The 20,161-nt window shown below is 35.1% G+C and overlaps 6 protein-coding genes and 5 non-coding genes across 14 annotated transcripts; 9 read left to right on the top strand and 2 right to left on the bottom strand.

Moving 5' to 3' along the window:
* The first annotated feature begins 1,671 nt into the window (after nucleotides 1-1,671).
* Nucleotides 1,672-4,044, top strand: LOC104740578 (NAP1-related protein 2). 2 transcript variants are annotated; one of them, XM_010461221.3, is made up of 10 exons: nucleotides 1,672-1,943; nucleotides 2,290-2,412; nucleotides 2,517-2,567; nucleotides 2,661-2,732; nucleotides 2,856-2,969; nucleotides 3,046-3,107; nucleotides 3,213-3,276; nucleotides 3,364-3,423; nucleotides 3,519-3,566; nucleotides 3,790-4,044. In XM_010461221.3, exons 1-10 carry the CDS (start codon nucleotides 1,827-1,829, stop codon nucleotides 3,826-3,828), a joined length of 750 nt encoding a protein of 249 aa, XP_010459523.1. In that variant the 5' UTR covers nucleotides 1,672-1,826; the 3' UTR covers nucleotides 3,829-4,044. The 2 variants fall into 2 exon arrangements, with proteins under 2 accessions (XP_010459523.1, XP_010459524.1); XM_010461222.3 differs by having other exon boundaries at nucleotides 1,678-1,943; nucleotides 3,367-3,423.
* Nucleotides 4,045-5,242: 1,198 nt separating this feature from the next.
* On the top strand, nucleotides 5,243-6,450 carry LOC104743387 (protein RKD1-like). Its single transcript, XM_010464476.2, has 4 exons — nucleotides 5,243-5,343; nucleotides 5,442-5,587; nucleotides 5,680-5,996; nucleotides 6,211-6,450. Exons 1-4 carry the CDS (start codon nucleotides 5,243-5,245, stop codon nucleotides 6,448-6,450), a joined length of 804 nt encoding a protein of 267 aa, XP_010462778.2.
* Nucleotides 6,451-7,059: 609 nt separating this feature from the next.
* LOC147927950 (uncharacterized) lies at nucleotides 7,060-7,773 on the top strand. The gene has a single exon (XM_087485950.1). It carries the CDS (start codon nucleotides 7,060-7,062, stop codon nucleotides 7,771-7,773), a length of 714 nt encoding a protein of 237 aa, XP_087342076.1.
* A 1,091-nt stretch (nucleotides 7,774-8,864) lies between these two features.
* LOC104740577 (uncharacterized) lies at nucleotides 8,865-10,103 on the top strand. Its single transcript, XM_010461220.3, has one exon. It carries the CDS (start codon nucleotides 8,865-8,867, stop codon nucleotides 10,101-10,103), a length of 1,239 nt encoding a protein of 412 aa, XP_010459522.3.
* A 1,181-nt stretch (nucleotides 10,104-11,284) lies between these two features.
* LOC104743386 (uncharacterized) lies at nucleotides 11,285-11,938 on the top strand. The gene has a single exon (XM_010464475.2). The coding sequence runs from the start codon at nucleotides 11,285-11,287 to the stop codon at nucleotides 11,936-11,938; it is 654 nt and encodes a 217-aa protein (XP_010462777.2).
* A 193-nt stretch (nucleotides 11,939-12,131) lies between these two features.
* Nucleotides 12,132-15,335, bottom strand: LOC104740576 (agamous-like MADS-box protein AGL65). Of its 3 annotated transcripts, XM_010461218.3 has the most exons (12): nucleotides 14,859-15,335; nucleotides 14,579-14,764; nucleotides 14,160-14,219; nucleotides 14,038-14,056; nucleotides 13,879-13,943; nucleotides 13,768-13,783; nucleotides 13,607-13,668; nucleotides 13,413-13,509; nucleotides 13,235-13,285; nucleotides 13,010-13,146; nucleotides 12,491-12,929; nucleotides 12,132-12,406 (listed from the first exon to the last, which is right to left on the bottom strand). In XM_010461218.3, exons 2-12 carry the CDS (start codon nucleotides 14,761-14,763, stop codon nucleotides 12,395-12,397), a joined length of 1,143 nt encoding a protein of 380 aa, XP_010459520.1. In that variant the 5' UTR covers nucleotide 14,764; nucleotides 14,859-15,335; the 3' UTR covers nucleotides 12,132-12,394. The 3 variants fall into 3 exon arrangements, with proteins under 3 accessions (XP_010459520.1, XP_087339462.1, XP_087339461.1); XM_087483336.1 differs by lacking the exon at nucleotides 14,038-14,056 and having other exon boundaries at nucleotides 14,868-15,333; XM_087483335.1 differs by lacking the exon at nucleotides 14,859-15,335 and having other exon boundaries at nucleotides 14,155-14,219; nucleotides 14,579-14,643.
* Nucleotides 15,336-15,622: 287 nt separating this feature from the next.
* On the top strand, nucleotides 15,623-15,699 carry LOC147927949 (small nucleolar RNA Z267). The gene has a single exon (XR_015581195.1). It is a non-coding gene; the product is annotated as a small nucleolar RNA Z267 (small nucleolar RNA).
* Nucleotides 15,700-15,827: 128 nt separating this feature from the next.
* Nucleotides 15,828-15,924, top strand: LOC147927948 (small nucleolar RNA R44/J54/Z268 family). The gene has a single exon (XR_015581221.1). It is a non-coding gene; the product is annotated as a small nucleolar RNA R44/J54/Z268 family (small nucleolar RNA).
* A 111-nt stretch (nucleotides 15,925-16,035) lies between these two features.
* Nucleotides 16,036-16,133, top strand: LOC147927947 (small nucleolar RNA R44/J54/Z268 family). Its single transcript, XR_015581222.1, has one exon. It is a non-coding gene; the product is annotated as a small nucleolar RNA R44/J54/Z268 family (small nucleolar RNA).
* Nucleotides 16,134-16,183: 50 nt separating this feature from the next.
* LOC147927946 (small nucleolar RNA snoR122) lies at nucleotides 16,184-16,258 on the top strand. Its single transcript, XR_015581231.1, has one exon. It is a non-coding gene; the product is annotated as a small nucleolar RNA snoR122 (small nucleolar RNA).
* A 421-nt stretch (nucleotides 16,259-16,679) lies between these two features.
* LOC104740575 (protein BYPASS1-LIKE) lies at nucleotides 16,680-18,265 on the bottom strand. Its single transcript, XR_015579469.1, has one exon. It is a non-coding gene; the product is annotated as a protein BYPASS1-LIKE (transcript).
* Between the last annotated feature and the right edge of the window lie 1,896 nt (nucleotides 18,266-20,161).

The following is a 20,161-nucleotide window of genomic DNA, read 5'->3' as shown; positions in this document are numbered from 1 at the left end:
ATTCACATCAACGGACGTTATGCATTAATTGGAACGGATTATATAATAACACATCGTAATTATATAGATACCTCCCGTGAGGACGACCCTACAAATTATGCATGTGGATCATAAGAAACGATGATAACTTGACGTCGAGACAAGAAAATAACAATTAGTCTGTATGAGACTATACAAAATTGGCATTAATATCGGATATTTGTTTTTAGCCATGCAATTGCAAACTTAGGGTTGGATTCTGATAGTAGTAAATGCGAAGGGAATGATCTGAAATTGGGACCATTTCAATAACTCGAAACGAGCTAATTTGTTAAAATAATGAATAAAAAGAGACTAAGAGTATGGGCACTGGATACAAAACATGAAATAAACTGGACCGCACTAGATTTATTGACACATATACATAAATAAAGTTGTTTTATATACTGGTAAACATATCTTACGAGTTATCCGCATATATTAAGATGTTTCATTACTTCTTTTGTGGAACACATTAAGATGTTACTATATGAAAATCTTAACAAATTCCTGTCCCACATAGTCAATTGTTTGCATGGTTCAAAAGCTACTACATTAGCGAATGTAATTAAAGTAGATATTTTAAAAATAAAAAGAATGTAGATTTTGTTTTATAGGGAGGTTACACACAGTTTCTTTATACGTAACATTGTTATGTTTATCCAGATTGTAAGTCATAATCTGATGGTTCGACTCGACGACAGACTAGCGAAATTAATATACTACCATATAGTTTAAAGTTCGTGAAAGCTGAAAATTTTGTCTACATTGATATTTATATATATATTAAATTAAAGTATAGTGGTACCACCCTATATGAAGAATGTTTTCAACAATATTGATTAGTTTGTGACCACCTTACCCAATTCCATCTATACTATTAAATAGGAAAAAGAAGTATACCTATTATTATGTTTTTTCTGATATATATATACACATAAATACCCAACCAGAGCCAAACTACTCCAATAAATCGACCGTTGAATATGAATATTGTGACACCTATTTATTCATAAATTTGATCCTTTTAAACATATAGAAATGGAGTAGTTAAAATCATAAAGTTCCTTTACAAGAAAATACATTTTATTGTTGACAAAAAAAGAAAATACATTTTATTTGAGACTCAAAAGGTTTATTACACAGTGCCATGTTTATTGTGCAAGAATTATATTATTTCACTAGCCCGTAAAAGCTATTTGGAAAGCCCATTTTGAGCCCAAATATATTGATTAGTTTGTACACTATTATTAACTTGTTGACACACCATAATTTGCAAATTAATGATTCGTATTATTTTTGTGATATGAAAATTAGGTGTGATCCACACAAATTTTTATTGGTAGGTAGATTAGATTAGTTAGTTATTAGTTTATTACCAAACCATCATTACTTTTTTTTTTGTGTGTTGTCAACACTTGATTTTTTCTTTAATCATAACATCACATCATTTTAACTGGATATAAGTGTTGTCAATTAGTTAGTTAATAACCATCAACATTTGTTGATTTGTAAAAGGGACTAAGGGTGGGTAGACTTTTATAATAAGTAAAATCAATTAAAAACCTAAAAACAAAATTAACGTATGAAAAGACAGAAATACCCTTATTCGGCTAACGTGACGTAATAAATAATCTAATTGGTCAACAAACCCCCCCCCCCCCCCCCCCCCCAAAACCCTAAATCAGTTTTGCCCAACTTCTCTCATCACATCACGATCGAGTTTTTAGGGTTTTAGCTGTTGCGCTCTGTGAAGGCAGAGAAGAGTGAGGAATTCGAATTGCTCTGCGTCAATCTGGGTTGAAAAAATGGTGGCGGATAAGAGCAAAAAGGCGAAAACCGAAGAAGAGAACGTCGAGCAAATCGATACAGAGCTTGTCCTCTCAATTGAAAAGCTTCAAGAGATCCAAGACGACCTCGAGAAGGTAAATCACAATTTCTTGTAAAACAATTTTTTTTAACAATCCCCATGATTAATTTGATTTGGTTGATGAGAATTGATCTGGGTTTGGATTCTCTCGATTTGAATTTTCTATTGGACAATTTATGAGATAAAGATTGTATCTTTGTACTTGTGTTGTTGTTGTCTTTGGAATGATTTGGAATGATAATGTGGTCGTGTTCACATAGGTTATTTATTATATGATAGTCTTTGAGAAATTGACTTATCCAATATCTGTAGAGAAGTCAAGAAAACTGTTTTGAGTAAAGTTTAATTGTGTTTTGAGTCCTCTCCTATCTCAATCAGCTCTCTTGTTTTGGTTGTATTAGATTAACGAAAAGGCTAGTGATGAAGTGTTGGAAGTGGAGCAGAAGTATAATGTGATAAGGAAACCTGTTTATGACAAGCGTAACGAGATTATCAAATCCATCCCTGATTTCTGGTTAACTGCTGTAAGTATATCATTCTCTGTTCTGTTTTTTTTTTTTTTTTCCAATTCAGAGTTCAAAGCAATCTCTTCTCTTGTTGGAATTATAAGGACTTGCTTTTGTTGTAGTTCTTGAGTCACCCTGCTCTAGGTGAACTTTTGACAGAAGAAGACCAAAAGGTTTGTGTTTCCCTTATGAATTTCGGTTGATAGATTCACATTGGTTTTATTCTTGTCTTCGTATGATTTGATTTTTCTTTTTCTTTTGAACAGATATTCAAATATCTTAGCTCTCTGGATGTTGAGGATGCTAAAGATGTGAAATCCGGATACTCGATCACTTTTGTAAGTTTCTTTTTAGTCCAGATGTTTGTTCTTTATCATATTTTGATATTGTCTCTGACTGTTCTAAGAAAGCTAAGTTTTTAGTTACTTAGTTTACTGATTGTGTCAAATTGTCAAATGCAGTACTTCAATCCCAATCCATTTTTTGAGGATGGAAAACTAACAAAGACTTTTACCTTCCTCGAAGAAGGGACAACAAAAGTTACAGCCACCCCTATCAAATGGAAAGAGGGCAAAGTAAGTGGATATTTATTGCATAAACTAAGTCTATTTCTTATGATTATTCCTGTAACTATATTTCTCAACAATTAAGGGCTTGTCAAATGGAGTGAATCACGAGAAGAATGGAAACAAACGTGCATTACCTGAAGAGAGGTATAAATCCATCTCCCCCATCCCTTATTAAGTGAATTTTCACCCGTCATAGATCCAAGTTAAAACTCTTGCCTTTCTAATTTAGCAATTACATGTCTTTTTCAGCTTCTTTACCTGGTTTAATGATGCTCAACACAAGGAGGACGTTGAGATTGAGATGCATGACGAGGTATTGATCCTATATTGTTTTTTTACTCTTTTTTGTAAGAGTAACCCCATGTCTAGCCCAACTTGAACTCAGAAATTCATCTTGTAGCAGGTTGCCGATATCATCAAGGAAGATTTGTGGCCCAACCCTCTCACCTACTTTAACAATGTAAGCTATATTTACTATTTCATTATCCAATCTTGACTTTGTTTAGAGATCACAAGTTGCTTGAAGATTTTAATAAATTGTATGTAACTGTGTAGGAGGCTGATGAAGAGGACTTTGATGGAGACGATGATGGAGATGAAGAGGTAAAAAGCTTCATCTAAATTTCGTTTGCTTGGTTGATTTTTCTGCTTAAAATGTGCCGCATCTATGATATGCTAATGTGCATGATCAGATGAAAGATTAGATAGAGATATCCTAAGACAGAACAATTTTGTGTTATTGTTAATGTCTGAAACCATTTCAATCGTGGAGATTCCATTGTGAGTTTTACCTGATATGTTTTTAAAAAATCATATCTATCTTCAGGGGAAAGAAGGTGATTCTGATGAAGATGATGAGGAATGATGGGAAGGTTGCCCAGAAACCACATTTGCTTACATGTCTTCTCTATAACAGAATGTGTAAAGTTTTGTGTGTTGAGAGGTTTTTAATTTAAAGCAAAATGGATTATGACGACAACAGATAAGCTTTTATATTTTACCATAATAGTTACATCTTGTTGTCTGAAACCGTATTCAGCCTTTTGTTGCAGTACCTTGCTTAAATGGTTTTTGAGTCTTACATTCTGAGTAGAGAATTTGTGTGTTCATCATGTTCAAATCTGGAGTCTTTTATTGTTTGGTCTGAAGGTGAATTTAAAGTGCCTGCCTAATGATGATTTACTAACTACTGTGAGCCCTTGTCTTTCAAATCAATTGAGCAAAGCAAGATATTGTTCTTTAGATTTCTATATAGCCTATAAAAATGCTCAGCTTTGTGGGTAGTTCTAGTTCTAAAGAATAAAATAAGAGTCGCTAAAGACTCCATGTTTAAGGTCTACTAGCCTATCCTACCTATGCAGCTATGCCTAAGCTTAAGGGTGTCTAAACCGGTTAAACACGGTCCAAACTGGCAGAAAACAATGTTGACAACATAAAGACAGTAAATTTTTTGTTTTTACCTGATTCACTAAAACATGGTATTTAGTAAAATTTCTCTCTAAATAACCTACAGTTTTCACATTTCTTAAGTGGCCATTTACTACAAGAATCACCTGAAAAGAATTGATTACTCGCAGCCATTATCTGAAATTAATTTAAACCGTTATCTTTTTGTTGGAAATGTATTACTCTATAAATTTCTTAGCCGTTTCTCTTAAAGCCTTAACTATAACTATTTTTATTTTTTGGTTTTACTATTATCTATAATTGTACTTCAAAAAAAAAAAAAAAACTATAACTACAACAATTGTTCGTGAACACTTAAAATATTGATTGGCAGTTTGGCACACCATACGTTACACTAAGGAAAAAGTGTAATTACATGAGTTCATCAAGATACTACTTCACAAATGAACAAATAACTACGATTGGCTTTTATCGATCTATAATATATATCATTTCTGAAAGCGTGTGAACATAATATCGTTATACAACTTTGACATAATAATATCGTTATACAAGGTAAGCATACACAATTCTAAAGTTTTGGTGGAAATTGACGGGTATAGATTTTCTGCAAGAGAAGGCTAGTATCAACTATTCCTAAAAAAACGTACCTCTTATCAGCATTAATTACCATTATCATTACTAATATCTCTCTCGTAACTCCAAATTTTACAGGGCTATCAATTAGCCGTCAATACCCACTTTCTTGTACAGTTTATACTATTATATAACTTCACTTCTATATCTTCTCTTTTCGTATATAGTATATATATACACCTCTCTCTCTCTCTCTCTCTCTCTCCCGTTGATTAGTGATCACAAACCACTTAATGATGATGAACTCGTTTTGCAAATTGGAGTATGATCAAGTATTTGGCAAAGAAGATCACTCATTTTCATTTCTAAACCACTCATCACTTTACTCTCATCAAAGGTAAATTTAATTGACTCATCATGCATGCCTGTTTTTAAAAGTATTTCTAGCTAGTAGTTCTTGATCCATGTTTTAATTGTTGTGTGTTCTTAATGCAGCGAGTTAGCGAATCTTTTCTTGGGCTTAGAAGATGACTTTCCTCCTTCTGCCTCAAGCTTTCTGGCTTTACCTGATTGTCTTCCTTCTGCCTCAAGCTTTCTGGCTTTACCTGATCTTGATCCTATCTCCATCGTATCTCTTGACGGTATGCATATATCAGTACATGTTGCACTTAATTATGTTTTTGTTCTCATGGATTTTATGTGTGCACTTCTCATTCTTGTCGTTCTGTTTAAGCAGATTTACTTAGTGTGTACGGTTCTGTTTCATGGACCGAAGAAGAGTGGATGCTCGATCTTGATTTGGAGAAAAAGAGTGAAACCATCTCCACCAAGAAGAGGAGATGCAGAGAAGAATGTGTTTCTAGCTGTTCTGATTCGAAGACATTGTCGAAAGAAATCATCTCATTGTACTTCTACATGCCCATAACTCAAGCGGCTAAAGAACTTAACATTGGTTTAACTCTTTTGAAGAAGAGATGTCGCGAATTGGGTATTCAACGCTGGCCTCATCGTAAGCTCATGAGCCTACTAAAACTCATTAGTAATGTCAAGGTATAATAAACAACTATTACATATAATATAACTATTATAACATGTGAAATTCCTCTATTGTATCATCAGAAAATCTTCGAGTGACTTTTTTTTTGTTTCAGACTTTTTATTAAAGAAAAATAATTGTTTTGAAATTGAAATACACAATTTAAAAAGCCTTAATGTGATGGTCTTTCAGTGATTTTTGATGTGACTATTTTTATAATTGTAACAGGAGCTGCAGAAGATGGAAGGGGAAGAAAACGAAGACAAGCTAAGAAACGCTTTGGAAAAGCTCGAGAAGGAGAAGGAAACGATTGAGAAGTTGCCAGATTTGAAGTTTGAGGATAAGACAAAGAGATTAAGACAAGCTTGTTTCAAGGCTAACCATAAGAGGAAGAGAAGACATGGCATTTCCATGTCCATCACATCATCATTTTCTTCTTCCTCTGTTTCGGGTTTGAGTGATAGTTGATGTAGGATGATCGTCGACGAAGAGATGAAGACATGAAGTAATTCTTATGTTTGTGTGTTGTGTAACGTGTAGTACTGTAGTGTTTTGGACTAATTGCAAAACGATTTTGACTCGTTATTACTAAAGTAGTAGCATATGTGTACTACACTAGTTAGCTCTTCAATCACGAATATGTTAGATTAAAAATTCACATTATAAATTGCTTCTAAACATGTAATAAGTATAATAAAATTCACCTTTAAGGAAAAGGAATTTATCAAAATCAATAAAGGAAGAAGAGCTAATATGGAAATCGTAATGGACTTATGTAAATTTTCTTCTTTTAAAAAGATAATAAATGGAAATTGTAATGGACTTATGTAAATTTTCTTCTTTTAAAAAGATAATAAATGGAAATTGTAATGGACTTAACAAAAACAAATAGAAAATGTTATCTCAAAAATCCCAAAAAAAAAATAGGAACCCACAAAGGTCTCTGCTATAAATATATGAGTTCATTCACCCTAAACCCTTACATCATCGATTCAATTTCTTCTTTGGGTGACCACAACAACAAAAAGAGAAAGCAAAAACAGGAACCACCAGAATTATTATTGTTCTTTTTTAATCATGTTTACGGGGGTTTTCGAACACGAAATCAAACACGATCCTGAACCAGAAGATGCGGGCACAGTTAGAGTCAATGCAAGGATCTTCGGAGGAGACGACGAAATCTTGACATTCACGAGAAAGTCGTCCGTCGACGAATTCATCAACGATGATCTCAACGAGTGTCAAAGCAAATTGGACTTGGATTATTTCTTAAACCTTTCAGGGATCAGCGACTACGATATTGCACATGCCATGCATCACTTAGTTCGCTATGTTGCTAAAATAACTTCTTCAGAAAGTGATGGGTATTCTCCCGGGTGTGCTTTACAAGTGACGTTGGATCTTATTTTTTACGATGAGCCTCAAACTTTAGAGGATGTTCAAGTCTCACGTGGACACAAAATCAAACACGATCCTGAACCAGAAGATGCGGGCACAGTCAGAGTCAATGCAAGGATCTTCGACCAAGATCATCACTCGTCATTCACGACTTTGTCGCTTGCCGACGATTTCATCAATGGAGACGAGGGTGGGAGCAGACTTGACTTGATTAATTTCTTGCGGGAAGCAGGAATGAGCGATCACGAGGTTTTATATGCGATTTATAAATTAATCCCCTATGTTGCTCAAGTAACTTCTTCCGCAAGTAATGGCTATTCTCAAGGGTGTGCTTTAGAAGTGTGGTTGGATCTTCTTCTTGTGGAGCCTTATATTAATTATGAATCAGATTGAAGAAGCAGTTCGAGTATGAAAATTCAAATTATAACGAAGATTTTGTTTTCTACAGTTTATAAAACTCCCTTTTAAAAAAAATCGATGTTTTTTTTTTTTACTTATATAAATTTGGAGAATGTTGTGTTAATCATAATAGAAATGATAAGAATCGAAAGAGTTCTGAAAAGCTAAAATTAAAAAGAGGAAGAAAGACCTTATATTGATCACTTATTGCCAACAAACATATATAATCTATTAAAGAAGTAAATGAAATATAATCTATTAAAGAAGTAAATGAAATATACTGATCATTTTTACAAAATATATGGTTCCTAGAAAGCATCTCTTATACTCAAAGTGCCTTAAACTCCTATGAGTATATCTTGGACATTAGATATAGCAATGCCTCAGAAACTTAGGCATAAGTCCAGTATCCATAAAATATGTTGTATACGTGAGTCCTGTCCTGATTAGTTAGTTCGGTTGATGCAATCACCAAATATACGGAGACATATATAGTTTGGTGTGGATCATATAGCTTAATATAGTTCCAATGTAGCTATGAACACTAACCTGGTTGTAACTTACATTGAATCTGAAACCCAATTTTGATGATGATGATGATGTTTGTAAGTAAGAACTAAGAATTCTGACAACCCCTTTTCGATATTAAGAATCGTTCTTTTTCAAATATAGTTTTTGTCTCAACTTATACAGGTTTTCAATCTTTATTTTATTAGATTTTTTTTTTTTTTTTTTTTAATGAGATACATGACTATAGGTCTATATAGCTTATGCTTATACGGTAAAAACAAAGGGGAACATAAAAACAATAATTGAAAACTAAATTTCTACCGGAAATTAAAAAAAAAAAAAGAAAAAATTATACACCGTTATGAAATTAGGGGGGAAAAAAAAGTCTACGAAAACTGTGACGTTATCGAATCCCAATAGAATCAGATAATCTGCTAAATATATTTATACCCATCTAGTCCCTCTAATATAAATACATAGATGAAATAATTAAAGAGAACCCTAAACCCATATCATCATCGATTTGATATATTTCCCAATCTTCTTACTTTTTCTTCTTCGTTCTTCTCGCCGTGATGATCTCGTTCTTCTCCTACGAAATCGACCACAATCCTGAACCCGATAATGTTGGCACAATCAAAATCAGTGTTTCTACAACCAAAATACATCAAAGTATCATCCATTGGGACCTCTATGAAAAACTAATAGGATTCTCTGGTAACCCTGAATGTATTGATGTAGAGCTTACTGAATTCTTGATGTGGTCAGGAGAAACCACTCCCATAGATGATTACGATGTGTTTTTACACTTACGGAGACTTGTAGATCAAGCAATTTCCTCTGATGATTATAATCTAGGTTGTGCTTTAAGAGTGTACTTGAGGACTCTTACTATTGATGTTCCTTCTGAACAAATTGAGGTACACGTCCTCGTAGGTTTAGTGGATGGGCACGATGTTATCTTTGAATTTGATCATCATCAAATTGAAGAAGCAGCTCCATCTCAGCTTGAAGAAGGTTTTCGAGTCTCACTCAATGAGACCATTGAAGAAGATGTTCCAGGTTTAGAGGATGATGAGCAGGATTCTATATTTGAATTTGATCATCATATTGAAGAAGCAGCTTCATCTCAGCTTGTAGAAGTTTACCGAGTTTCGCTCAGTGAGACCATCGAAGAAGAGGTTCTAGGTTTAGAGGATGAGCAAGACGTTATCAGCTTTGACTTTGATCATCAAACTGAAGAGGCAGCTCGGTCTCAGCTTAGAGAAGTTTTTCGAGTCTCGCTCAATGAGACCATTGAAGAAGACGTTCTAGGTTTAGAGCATGAGCCCGATGTTATCTTTGTCGATGAAGAAGCAGCTCCATCTCAGCTTGAACAAGTTGCTCGAGTCGACGACTTTGTGCACTTATTGAATGTGCACAATGTTAGCTTTGACTTTGATCATCAAACTGAAGAAGCTGCTCCATCTCAACTTGGACAAGGTTTTCAAGTCTCGCTCAATGAGACCATTGAAGAAGAGGTTCTTGGTTTAGAGGATGATCAGCACGAGGTTATTTATGTCCGTGGAGAAATGGCTCCATCTCAGCTTGTTCGAGTCTTCGAGTTTCGACACTTATGGGATGAGCACAATGTTAGCTTCGACGACTCTCATCATCGAATTGAAGAGAGGGATCGTTCTCTAATTGAAGAAGTTTTTCAAGCCTCGTTCAATGAGGCCAATATTGTCAGGTTAAGACCTGCGAGCAAGCTCGCTGTCGAGTCTTTGAAAAGAAAAATATACAAGAAGACTAGCGATGCGGTCGGTGAGATTTGAGAATAAACGAAGAACTTTGTTAAAACTCTGTTTCTTTATTATAATTGCAAGATGAGTTTACGCTGTAGCAACATTGTCTTATATAGTGACATAGAGAACATTCTAGGTTTAGGTGACTCATGTGTACAGCTGTGAGTAGGCTAGTCATCATCCTTATCGACGAGAGCATCATAACGGTTGTGAAGCAGAGGTGTTGCAGGTACAGTCAAGTTTGTCTTGACATGAGGGTGTTGACCAGACTCCTGATTTGGGCTTTTACTTTGCTGGATTTGTTTCAGGCCCAATACACATACTTTACCTTCAAGATTGATATGTGCTGTATTTGTTTGGAGGAATTTAACGACGGAAGAAGTATTGTGCCTTTACCGTGTGAACATGAGTTTGACGAGGAGTGTGTTATGAAATGGTTTTTGAGTAGTCATGTATGTCCATTGTGTCGTTACGAGATGCCATGTGAGAGATGAAGGGTGAAGGAGACTTGAAAAGCTTTGCGTTTTGTGCAAAATATAACATTGTTTATTTTTATATAAATCATTTTCTATGGTTCTATATATCCTATATATATCGATTCGTTTTCTATGGTTCTATGCTATAAATCAAATATATTACTCTAATATATATGTATTATCTTTATTAAACAGCTGCGAAATAAACCCTCCATTACCTAAATAGAAAAAAATAATGGATTTACAATTGAAAGTATTGTTCTAATAGATTTGCGTATAAAGATTAAGTCTATCATGTGAATTCTGGCAATAAAACTGAAATCAAATTTAAAACGAATAATACAGAGTTGACTTAGGAGTTAGGACCTACAAGGGTTTTCTTTTCTCATCTTATAATAATGTGTGAAAAAAGGTAAATTACTATTACTATTTAAAAAAGGAAAACACATAAGAGCATCATAAGATGTTATAAAGAAAGACAAAAAGGAAAATTAAACACACCCAAATAAGATAATAACAGAAAAAAAAATGGAAACCTTGGAAAATATCAAAATAGTACTAAAATCTTAAATAATAAAGTGTATTTCCAAATCCCATTAGGCAAACGAATGCACGCAGAACCCTCTATATATAACGTTGTGACAACCCTAAACATAACACAACACACACAGAGCCATCAGACTTTTGATTTTCTTTTTTTTTTTCTTTTTTCATTATCATCGTCTTCAATCAATCATGAGTATTAAATTGCATCACCAGATTAGACGCAATCCTGAACCAGAAGGCGACGGCACAATCACAATCAATGCAAAAGTCGTCGGTTATAATCCGACTTTTACGGCTTCGTCGTTTGTGGAAGAATTCATCCACGAAGATGGCGACCAGTGTCGGAGCAAAGAAGACCTGAACTATTTCTTGATGGAATCAGGAATTAGCAACGATGATATTTACGAGGCGATAACAGACCTAATCTTCTATGTTGACGAAGTTACTTCTTCCGCAAGTTATTACTCTTCTCCGGGGTATGATTTGCTAGTGTCCTTGCTTCTTATTCCTGACTCTCACATTGAAGAAGCGATTCAACTTGAAGAAGCGATTCAGATTGAAGAAGCGGTTCGAGTCTCGTTCCACGAAACCAACAATTTCCCTTTGAGACCCGCAAGCAAGCTCATGGTCAAGTCCTTAACCAGGAAAATATACGAGAAGGTTAATTCTACTGGCGAGACGACGTGCGCTATTTGTTTGAAAGAGTTTATTAACGGTGAAAGTAGAGTTGTGAATTTACCTTGTGGTCATGACTTTGACGATGAGTGTCTCCTAACGTGGTTTAAGACCAATCACACATGTCCACTGTGTTGTTTCAAGTTGCCGTGTGAAGATCAAAATTGAGCTAATTTGGCAACAAAATTAGTTCGAGACTGTGGATTGGATTTAGGGTTACTTCTTATTGTAATGCAGCTTTCCTTTTTCTACAGTACATATAAATTCCCTTTTTCATAACTTAGAACTTAATTTGGAGTTTGTTTATGTATACTGTCATGATAAGAGTGATATGTATCAAGAGAGTCTTGAAAAGCTACACTTGGCCAACATCTATAGAAAACAATCTATGGATGATTATATTTATCATTCTTGTAAAATATATGGTTACTAGACAATATCTCTTATACACAAAATGCCTAAAAACTACCCTGAGTATATGACACAAGCTCATACATACAAAAACATGTACACTCTCTCTATATTTATATATATATTTTTTATCTTGGACACTGTAGCAATGGCTCAAACTAGTCCTGTCAAACATAAGTCCAGTCATCATACATACATTTGCCATGTCTTGAGTTAGTTCGGTTGCTGCAATCACCAAAGATACAGAGACATATTCAGTTTGGTGGATCATATAGCTAGATAGTTACAATGAAGGTGTAAAACACTAACCTGGTTGTAAGAAGTCTGACCAAACATGGAATCTGGAACCCAATTTTGATGATGGTGATGATGATGATGATGATGATCATTGACAAACATGGACTGATCATGAGGAATTTGAAAGCAGCCACTGTTATCATTAGCCATTGGATCATACATTGAAGGATCTAGTTGTTGCTGCTGTTGTTGTTGTTGTTGTTGCTGTTGCAAGTTGTTCAATTCCATTTCTGATTTTATCTTTTTCTCTTGATCGTCTTCCATTCCCAAAGTAGAACCAAATGGTGTAGGATATGAATATTCCTCTCCAAGTTGTTGTAAACCCAAACAACCGTTTCCTTGTTGTTCCAAGTGCTCAAACTGTTGTCCCGGGTTGCTGCATATCTGATCTTCTGGTTTAGTAGACTCAAAGAAGCAGCCAGAGTAAACGGGAATCGATCCATCAATCTCTCTGTTTGAAATCATTAATCCATAACATGAGTGAGCACTTTCATAGTGAAATTGCTTTTTAATAGTGACTTAGACTCTTACCTATGAGGAAGATAACTGGAATCACCAGGTAAGATTGTTTGCTGGTTATCATTATCAGGAAGCCAAGACAACGAGTGAGCTTCTTGCATATTACTATTACCTCCCATCGCCATAGGCAACTGTATCCCGCTGTGAAACTGCATTTAAAGGCTTTGGTCTGGTTAAGAAATTGTCCTGAGAAGAGACAGAGAGAAAGAGAGAAGAAAGGAGACAAATGGTTATAACCTGTGTTGTTGTACACTCTATTGGTAAAAGTTGGTTCTTTGTGTAATGTTCCTGAAAAAATGGAGGATATTGTCTTTCGTAAGTAAATTTCATATGGGTTTAGGAAAATGAAATGAACTCCTGAATCTGAGGTCTATAATGATTGAGTGAAAAGGTAAATAAATATATAATAACGCACCTTGTGAATCTGGATTCTTTCAATAGATTTCCTCAATGATTCTTCCAATAAACTGAGGTGCTCTGTGTTTTCTATTCTATCAATGTTCGTCCAGCAACTGAAAACACCCACCAGAAGAAAAATACTTACATAAGATTGAAACCAAGATTTCAAGAAGCAAAATTTATAACTCAGGAAACTATAAATGTTCACACCTCAACCTCCTATGACACTCCATAAGCTGAGCTTGGTAAATCGCTACTTGGTTACTTAGACCCTGTCATTTGGTCATGTTAACACGAGCTTTAGCAATCTGACTCAAAGAGATTAAAAAGTATCCACGAAATTTCAAAAACCGGAGATGGTTGATCCGTACCTCAATAGTTTGATTCCTGCAGGATAGAGTAGACAACAAAATCTCAGATATATTCAGAGGCTTACAATGACAAAAATATGGTTATTAATTATAAGAAGTCATGGAAAGTACCTTGCTCCTAAAAAGTCATGTATATTTACATCATGATCCAGTTTCTTAAAAGTCTTCTTCAATGCCTGCAATTGAGCAAAACAAATATGTGTGTTCAAAACAAAACAAAAAGTTGATGATACAGAAAGGAAGAAACTCAGTGAGTTTTTATGTCTTTACTTCAAGGCTCTCCAGTTTCCTGTTGCATTAAAAAAAAAAAAACACTTTGATTATAGTTTCGTAACACAAATTGCATCAAAGGATTGATAGCATCCAAACTTTTAACATAATGCTTACCATACCTTTTTGTCCTTTCTTGTGGAGTTAATTGCGCAAACTTGGAAATAACCTCTTCAATGCAACTGCACAAAAACCAAGTTAAAAGTCATATCAGTATATTGCAAGAAACTTGAACACAGAACCTCAATCGATCACCCCCCTCTAATAGATTCAAGAAGCAAGAATCACTCTTTAGTACTTAAATGTAGGGAAACAACAAAGAACAATATCTGAGAATTGATAACTGAAAGGAAACACAGTTTAAAGTCTTTTTAGAGTCCCTTATCTCTCCCAAAGCTCAAAATACCCCTAATCTTATGCATTGTGTGATCTTCACAATACTCTAACCATTCCAGCAAAATCCTTACAAAATTTTTATGAGTTCCTAAACCACAGTATCAAAGATGATAAAAGAGAAACAAGCTTGGGAATGTTATAAAACCTGTGTTCTCCATGGAAAGCAGTAGCCCTTCCGGTAGGAGAAAACATAAGAAGGACAATATCAATATCACACAAAATGGATAACTCTTTGGCTTTCTTCAATATCCCATTTTTTCTCTTCGTGTATGTAACTTGCCTGTTACTTGTGCTCTCAAGCCGTTTAATCTTCAACTTAACTCTACCCATCCTGTTTTATAAACAAAAAACATTCATCAAAAAAAATCCCATAAAAAGAAGAGTGAAATTTTCAAAGGATGAACATTTTCTTTCGAAATACTCACTCCAATCACCTGATGAAACTTTAATTTCTGCAAGGGATTGATCAAAATCGAATCTTTGAAGATGGGGGACGTCTATATTCGGACACAAGAGTCTCTCTTTAGACAACAACAAATTCACTGTAACGGAAGATGTGTTCTTTTATATATAAAAAAGGTCTTGTCTTTTCGCAGCAGAAACAGAGAAAAAAATGGGTCTTTGCGTCGCAACAAGAGAAGAATTCATGAAAATGAGCACAGAGGAGGCGAAGTCACAAAGAAGAGAAAGATCATGGAGGAAGAAAGAAAATTGCAAAAAAAATATTTTTCCCGAAGAAGAAGAAGAAGAAGAAAAAGTTTGAATAAGAGAAAAAAGGGAAAGATTAATGGTGGAACAGAGAGAAAGCTCACAGAAAGCAGACGAAGGGACTACCTTCGATTTCGCTGGCAAACTTAAGACGTCGACCAACGGAATTGTGTGCTTCTGTGTTAGAGAGAGGGAGAGAGACACAAGGTTAACCATACCCGGTTTTGCTTAATCGATTGCTATTTAATCCAATATTTTTCGAACCGACAAAACCAAACCGGTTTTGCTCACTTGATATTGGGCCAGGGTATAAAATTGTTTTTTAAAAGCCCATTGATACCCTAATTTAGCTCCGCCGCTGTTCTTCAGATCTTCTATTTAACACTTACCGAGATGAAACCCTAGTATTGAGATTTTCTCAAAGATTTCGCTCTTTTGCTTGTCTAAATGTCAGGTGTTTATGTGTCTGTGTTGTTAGGTTTTTATGCCTGTGATGGTGTTAAATATGCTTTGAGAGATGAGTCTCTAGGAACAAGAAATCTAACTCTGAGGCATTTTTTTTTTTGTTCTTTCTCATGGTTACAAATCTGTTTTCTCTTGTTTTAATCTGATCTTTGAGCTTATTGATGTGATATGGTTTTGTTGGCTACTCCTAGTTTCTGATTTGATTTGAGTTTTGTCTGATTTATGCAAGTGATGATGAAAAGACAGGGACATCAGAGTCTCTTTGTTAAGAGATGAGAATGATGACTAATGTCTAGATGGGAATCTCTCTGATGCAACATGTCATTAAATTTTTTTTTTAAATGATCAACTTTGTTCTAGTGTGTGCAATTTAGTTTTGTTGTTGTTTTGTTTTTGTTTTTTAATACCCCTTTTGGTGTCTTTTTGATTAGTGCAAATGACGATTAAAAGACAGGGACATCAGAGTCTCCTTGTTAGGAGATGAGAATGATGACTAAATGTCTAGATGGGAATCTCTCTGATGCACATAACTTAGAACCATGAAACTTTTATCTTGAAACAGTTTTGTTTGTGGGTTTGCCAATGATGTGTCTTAACAATTGCACGTATTATCAGATTTTTTTGGTGATGACTATCACAAATGTCTGAGGCAAACCGTTTAATTGTTCAAGAAATGTCTATAAGCTTACGAGGACATGTCTAGTTATTTGCAATTAAGCCTTGTTTTGGTATAAAGCCTTAATCAATAGAGTTGATTTCTATGCATTTAAGCTTTGTTTGCAGGAAGAAACACTTGCCAGATATGAAGTGGAGGAGATTATGAATTTGGACAAAACAGAAGATTTTGAAGATAATTAGGGAGATTGAAGTTTAGTGTCCAGAGTTTTCAATGTATTTTCAATTCGAATTGTAAACGTGGAACACAAATTGCAGAACACATCAAAGTAATGAAAAATCTTTTTTCGCAATGATAGATTCTTTTGTTTCTTGAATGTATCATCCAAGTTCAATAAAATTTGAGGTATTTGGTTCAAATGTAGAACCTCAATATATCAACAAACTAAACAAGTAGCTACTCAAAAGACGGACATCATCACTATTAGCAACACAAAGAGATAAGAAGGTAAACACTTCTACACTCTTTTGAGTTTCTTTTTTTTACAAGCGATCAAAAAAGATAAATTAGAAAAAAAGAAAAAGAAAAAACCAAATATGAATCATGATCATCATATTCGGACAAACATGTTCAAAAAGATCAAAGAGAATCAAGACTCTCGGTCCTGCTTCTCACAATCCGATGAAAAACTTCTCTAACTTTCCTCTCAAACGGATCCAAACCATTTCTCAAAGCTTCACGAACCTGAACAAGCTCATCAACTCTCTGTTTCACCTCAGCTTCCTTGTGATCATTCAACGGGAAATGAATCGAATCGATCAATTCATTCATCAACCTCGAACTCTTCTCAATCCTATCAATCTCCTTAAGCAATCCACAACAATTCTTCCTGTCTCTCCTCTTAGATTCCTCGACAATCTTATCGTGCAACGACATAACCGGAGCTGCCCATTGGAAATGCCTAGGCACAAAGAAGTTAACTTGCAATCCACGGTCTTGACAAGGAATCGCAGCTACCAAAACCCACATGACAAAAAGCAAAACCGAAGTCATTGTGTAAACCGGTACAGCTAAACCATTGCTCGCAGCAACGTCGTTTGGTCGAGGCGTAGATAAGTTATTAGCTAGAGCTTGTAACTGCTTAGAAGCTGACCATGATCTTGAAACACTCCAAGAAAGAGATCTGAAGTGACCAATCGAGCGGTGGTGACTCTCTTTGACTCTTCCGAATGAACGGTTCCGGTAAGCTAGATTGGTACCGGAAGGATGATCTTTCTCGTCGAGCATTCCGATTGCTAAATCGACCAGAGCTTTCTTAGCTCGCCGGAGCTGTCCTTCTCCGATTGAACGGTGCTGAGTATCTAAAGCACAGATAACGATATCGGCAAGTTTCTCCCATTGACGGATCTGTTCGATACCGTCGCGGATTGCGTTACAGACATCGAGAGCTTTGATGCTCCGTTCGAAGTAGTCAGAAATCAATCTGTCCATCGGAGATTTGGAGATCTGAGAGCGGTGGTTGAAGACGATAGCTCGAAACTCTTCTTGACAACAGAGGAAAGAATCAAGAAGCTTTCCGATCCATTCGAGGGAGAGAAGGTCGTTGGAAGAGGCGTTGAGATCGATGAATTTCTCAGCGACTTGTCTCTGAAACGAATCTAGCTCAACCTCCATGTTGCTTGGCTCGTGGTGGTTGTGGTGGTGGCTACTATTTCCGGCTGATGATGATGAGTCAACTTGGTCTCGCCGTAAACTAAGCAACGACCTTCCAAATGATCCTTGAAAATCAGTTGCTGGCATCCTCCAAACAGATGCAAAATGGAAACTTTTATTCTCAGAAAAATTCTCAGACTTGGGGGAGAAAGATCTTTTTTTTTTGTTTAATTAGTATTGGTTTTGGATAATTGGATTGAGAGAGAAAGAGAGAGTGATGATGATTGATGAAAGGTTAGGAAGAAGAAGATATGTGTTTATAAAGCGATTATTTTGACCGCGTATTTTAGAAACATTCAATATTAGTTCACTTTCTCTTTGTTTTTTTTGCATTCACTAATTACTAATAAAAGGTGTGACGAGTAAAGCTAGAATTTGATTTTTTGTGTTCTCATTCCTTTTTCTCTTTTGTTACTCGGTACGATACACGCAGCAGACACGTATAGCATTGTAATAATAAAAACTACAAGGATCTGTAGGAAGTAAATGTTGCAGTGTAAAAAATCTCAGTTACAGCAAGTTCTTAAATTGACGAGGCTGTGATATATGAAGTCAAAGAATGAGATATTAAGGGTGCCACGTGGCGATAACAAGAGCTGTGACGGAGACTAGGTCAATTCACTGCACATGTGGAGAAAAAAAGACAGCTAAGTCTTCGTTGGCGTGTTATGTAATGAAGAGAGACGGACTCGGTCTTGTCTGATTGATTCTTTCTCGTCGTTCTAGAATCCCTCAAGGACAAAAATGCTGACATGTAATTCTCTTTTTCATCCTTTTTTCTGAATGATGGTACTATAAAACAAATACTAAACAATAATAATACTACTAACATTTATTTTGCAAATTTAAATCTACGTTAGGAAACTATAAACTCTTTAACATTATATTTTATACGCCTTTATATGATCATATGATAGGTAAACTTTGGTATTAAAAAAATTTCGGAAGCTATAATGTAAAACATGATTGAGAAACTTTACTGAATTTATGACAAAAAAATGTGTGAATGATGGAGTACGATAAATCTGTCATTAGGAGTCATCGATCATGTTTGGGCCAGAATTAAAATTGTACAACTACAAGAATTAATTGACATATGACAGAATACACTACAAGAGTACAACATATTTAAAAGTGTGATCTTAACAATGAAAGAATGATTTCTTTAAATTCTTTTTTTATTGATAGAAAATTTGTTTACAAGTTTGTTCTAAACAATTTTCTAATCTCTAAAAACTTTTTTAAAGAAACCTCAAGCTCTTTCTAAGTTTTTAGCTCTTCTCTTTTCTTAAAAATTAAAACTTAGTAGTTAGGTTAACTTTCTCTTGTTTATGCTAAGGTTTACAATCAGCATTCGCACCCTATTTATAGAACTAGGCCTATGCCACACAATGACAAACTACCTATTCTAATCCTAATAGGAATTGGACAATTTCTTTTTTCTTTAACAATTAGGAAATTTACCACTTACTTCATGTTTACATTCCTATCGTAAACATGAAGCTCTTTAATCTTCTAGAAGCTTCTTGAGCCTTCTAATCATGTGTAAATCTTCCAGCTTTATAATTGCCGACATAAATAACTCGATACTCTGTTCTTGTACTAGTGTTGAGTCCTTCTGAAGTAGTTCATCCTCTTGTTCAAATGTTGCATCTTCAATCTCCCCCTTTTTAACTTTGAGCTTCTCAAGTATAAGAATTTTGTTGTTGGTTTAGACTTAAAACAAATAACTTTAAACCATAGTTAACCATTCAAAAACATAAGCCAAAATGATCACCCAACCATAGTCAAACATTCAAACACAACGAACCAAAATGATCGTCGAAAGTCGAAAGTTTTAATGAAAACAAAGAACTCCCCCAGAGTCTCACACCAGCTTACAAAAACAGAAAACTCCCCCAGAATCTCAGACTAACTCACAAAAACACTCCCCCAGAGTCTCAGACCAGCTCCTTCTCTTTCTCCCCCTGCTTGAGAATACAACAATTAAAAACATCTCAAATCATCTTGGAAAGTGGATGATTCTGTATGAGCCTCTGTACTACTTCTGTCAGTCTTTGCAGAGCTTGTGCTGTATCGACCAATGCTTCATACAAAATATCAACATCCTCTGGACCAATGTGTGGCACACGAATGCTACCCAACTGAATAACCTCAGAAGTAGAAGAAAATCCCTCATCATGTTGCCTGCTAGCTGGAGATACTGGTGTCGACTCTTTAGTCTCA

The sequence above is a fragment of the Camelina sativa genome, chromosome 14 (assembly GCF_030686135.1).
Source record: "Camelina sativa cultivar CO46 ecotype springtype chromosome 14, ASM3068613v1".
Classification (NCBI taxonomy): Eukaryota; Viridiplantae; Streptophyta; class Magnoliopsida; order Brassicales; family Brassicaceae; genus Camelina; species Camelina sativa.
This window is presented reverse-complemented; position numbering and strand designations above follow the sequence as displayed.